Source organism: Austrofundulus limnaeus, unplaced genomic scaffold (genome assembly GCF_001266775.1).
Source record: "Austrofundulus limnaeus strain Quisiro unplaced genomic scaffold, Austrofundulus_limnaeus-1.0 Scaffold13, whole genome shotgun sequence".
In the NCBI taxonomy this organism is placed as follows: domain Eukaryota; kingdom Metazoa; phylum Chordata; class Actinopteri; order Cyprinodontiformes; family Rivulidae; genus Austrofundulus; species Austrofundulus limnaeus.
Window position 1 is genome coordinate 1,346,471 of NW_013952415.1, and position 4,265 is coordinate 1,350,735.

At 35.6% G+C, this 4,265-nt stretch overlaps 1 protein-coding gene across 1 annotated transcript in view; it reads right to left on the reverse strand.

Moving 5' to 3' along the window:
- Positions 1–3,488, reverse strand: part of hook3 (hook microtubule-tethering protein 3) — a gene marked incomplete in the record, with an annotated part of 23,399 nt that extends 19,911 nt beyond the window's left edge. Inside the window, 1 exon segment of the mRNA XM_014002424.1 lies at positions 3,299–3,488. Coding sequence (XP_013857878.1) covers positions 3,299–3,355 — 57 coding nt within the window.
- Positions 3,489–4,265: the final 777 nt, after the last annotated feature.

The window sequence follows — 4,265 nt, forward strand, 5'->3', positions numbered from 1 at the left end:
ACAGCGCTGCCATTGGCAGTATCACTCCACCCCCTGTTAACAATAGGTGTTAATTAGATGTGAACGATAGCCATGTGATGTGAGTATCAGTTACCTGGAGGCAGGGCTTAAAAGCCTGAATTTTGCCTGAAACTCAGACTGAAGAAGTCTCTTGGAGGAGAGACGAAACGTTTCATTAGAGAACCCATCCAGAAGACCTATACATTTTTTTTCCTTTTACAGTAAAATTAATTTACAAAGACAAAGATTGACTTAGTTTTACCTTTTCAATTTTTTTATAGTAGGACTGAAAATGCCCACCCACACTGTATTCACTATATACTATGGGAACAAGACACGATCTCGTATCTTGAACACTTCTGTGTTGTTCTTGTTGTTGTTTTGTTTCATTTTTTAGCAGAAAATCAAGTTTATTGCTTCCATTATATGTAGAAAGTAAAATCTTGGCTTGTTTTCTTTTTTAGGGGGTAATTGTTTAAATGATTGCATTCAAAATGGTTTATAAAATTCAATAACCAAAGGAGTTTAATTGTAGGTGAGCACAGAAAAAAACAAACAAAAAAAACAAAACAAAACAAAACAAAGCTTGTCTGGATACTTGATTGATAATACGATAATCTGACTACTGACTTAGTTTTTATAAAACAGAGGAACAACTAATTACCAGGTAATATACCAGTAACCATAAAGGCATGAGGTTTTCCTGTTTCAATTACAAACAGTTTGATCAAGATTACCTTTCCTGCAGTGCATCGTTATATTGTTTAGGGTTAAGTTATTTGCTGACTAGTTTATATTCATATTGGTGATGGAAGAAGACACAGCAACTACACTACGAGAAAAGCACAACTAGTAAATGTAAGATATTAAACCCAACAAACAATATTTAAGAAAAGAGAATTGAAACAACATCAGCATGAAAAAAGAAGAAGCAAAACAACTGATAAAACTGTTTATGGATCCTAACCACAACATTTGGTCTGTATCATTTCCCTTTGCAGGAAAGATAAGGAAAAAAAAAAACATGGGATGAACAAGCACTTTAAACACTAAACATATGGAKGGCAAGAAGAAGATGTGAAACCATGGGTACACAGAAAATTAAATAATAAAGGAAAATGAAGAAACATCTGTTTTTATTGGGCTGATGGATTTATGGTATTAAAGCTGCATCATATATCGCAAATATATTGTCATAGCAATATCAGCGTGGTCCATATCGCCAAGGACTGGACTGCAATAATTGTTGACTAATGAATTTGAAGAGTTTTGAAGTTGTATTTTTCATGCTAATGGAATATTCAGCCAGTTGGACAGAGTCTAACGGCAGCAAAAGCTCACACGAGACACAAATGACATGACCAAAAATGCTAAAGTTCACWGAGTAGGAAGTACAGAAGAAAAAGTGATAAGAAAAAAAAATGACATATGGCAACTGATATCAACATCTCAATATTTACAAATATTATCTGCATGGCAAGATTTTCTAATATAGTGCAGCCCAATATGGCAACTAAAATGTTTAATCGAACATCCTGAACTACTGTTACAAAGAAACACTGAGCTTAACCTGCTTTACTAAAAGTTCAGTTAACAAAACCTCTATCACAGTAGATAGGAAGACTTAAAAGAAGCCCACATCACATCATGTCTGTTGTACATGTAAAAAGCTATAATAACCTAATACTGTACAAGAAGAAATTGTATTGTAAAACCTCATCCTGATCCTGAATTCAAATTCAAAAATACTTTATGAAGTGAATTGATTAAGGCCAGGATCAAAACAAAAGAGCTGACCGAGGTCAGAGAGGAAATTCACACCTATTTGTGGAAATAGCTGAAAAAAAAGAGATGGTCATGCTGTCTCAGGAAACACTTTCTGRTTTTCTTTACCTCCTGTTTTGTAAATTATGCTTTAGCATGCCTGGTAAACAGTGGCAGGAAGAAAAATCATAATAAAGGCAGATATTCTTTAAATCTTTTGTATTCTCACTGCCTAATTACAAGTAAAATGCAATGAGTATGATGTGTGTAGTAATTTCATTAAATAGTTGAGATCAGTTGAGAGCCTTTTACTGTACTAAAATCAAAGTTACAAAGCTTTTATTTTGTAGTAACTACAAACTGCACTATTTCATATCTTCTAAATATAATGCAGTATTATGTGATTGACTAATCACATCTACGCTCTTTAGRGTGAATTAACACCTAACAAAGATGTGAGGGACATCTGCCATGCTCTTTATCTCTATGAAAAGCTCTACGTGTCAGCTTCACTAGAGGTTATCAATAAATTGATTATGTATGTGACAATGCATACATGGAAGCAAATTCAATCACTGTGGCTGGGGTACACATTTGACTTGATTTTTTTGTAATCAAGTTTGTTTTTAATAGCATTAACTCTCTTCTAGCAGACAAACCTGAAACTTCAGCTTATGTAATGAAAGTTGTACTGACTCATGTCAAGTCCTGCAACCAGTCCTATAGAAATGGTTTTACACACAACTGACTTATAAGTTAATATAGGCAGGTTTTTAATGATGCAACCTACTCTCCTTTTTACAAACTGGTACATTTTCCTTGTGTACAAATAAATTTAAAGACAAATGCTGGAGTTCCTGCAATTGTCTTGCACTGAAAACATAACCTTTTCTTAAATTGCCAGTTAAGTTGTCATCAGTGTCATTATACTGATGGAAAAACACAGCCACACTAAAAATTAAACATTTTGTCTGAACATATATAGTTGGGGTGTTGCTTTTGACAATAATAGTCTGACAGCTCTTTTAATAGGTGACTTAACTTAGTGTTTAAAGCTTTTATTTAAAATATTTGTGGGTACAGATAGAAATCAGTGCTCAGAAAGTTGCCGTGTGCTTAACAGCTGGATCAGAAGGAATGAGGAAGGACATCAGGCAACAATGACAGGAATTCAACCCAAAGCAGACACTCACTGCTCTGGAAAAAAATGTCTTCGTTTATGAAGCGATAAACTATACAATTGCATTTGTTGTTGCTGCTCTGCGTTTTAACATAAGGCATGGCAGCTAAAAGTTGAGCTAATCATAGGGAAAAGCGCAATTATTTAACATGAAATAACGTCAAGTCGGGATAGATGCTTATAAACAGCTAACCCAGCAAACAGCTGGCCTGCATACGTAACCAAAGTGAGCCTGTGTGTCATTTTCCAGCTAACGCTAACCACAGTTAGCTTGTCGAGCTATCATTAGCCTTGTGCTAACTAGCACTGCCGGCGCCGGAGAGGGAAAACAAACACCAGCATTTTATTATTTACCCATGTTAGAAGACTTTCACAGAGCTCCATTCGATCCAACGTCTCCGATGTACTCATTGTTGCCGAACGTAGACCGACTCGTCGAGGGGGAGCTCGAACTTAGCAGTGAGCTTCATACACTCTCGAGATTTCTCTGGGTGTCTCACAATCCGACCGACAGCCAATAGTCGGGTTCGTTGCATTGGCAGGCCGGCGTGTTCCGGAGACCGGCTGGGTGGGCGGAGTCAACGCTGCCGTAAAGGAAAACGATGAGACTGCAAACTCTTTTGACGCAATCTTTATACATCTTCTAATAATAATAATCTTGCCCAAAAGATGAAAAAAAAAAAGACGCACAAAAATGTGTGAATTCCATGACAAATATGACAAAAATCTTGACTGTCAAGTAAATGTAGGATGCATACAAAACCGCTGGATTATGTTTGCATCATGTACATTTCTGATTAGGGGTACTGTTATTTTATAGGAAACTTTGATCTTAAGAGGATTGCATCAAAAATGCAGAAGCATAAATTGACCTATAACCTCTATCATTTTGTGATGTCAATAGAAATAAAGTTCACTCATTTATTTACTGCTGACTTCATCACAAAGTTTTCTGAGTAGGCCCTATTATTAACTTATTTGTACATAGACTTTTCCCCACAACACTAGAATCATAGTTTTAAATAGTAGAATTGCATGTTTAAAATTCCAAAGCAGTTTATGTTTTCCCTGTAACCTGAGCCTGTCACCTCTAGGCTATCCTCTGAGCAGTTTTAGGTTAGTCACATTCTGTACCACACCTTAAGACAATGTCAGATTTAAAATCACAAAACTCAATCAACAGCTTTAGGGCTCAAAGGGCCAACTTTTATGCTGACAACCATGCTTTAAGATTTTAGTTAGATGTAGAGGTAAAGCAATGCTCTTCCGTATAAATCAATGTTAATATTTGGCTAGTTAATAGTATAATATTATTATTATT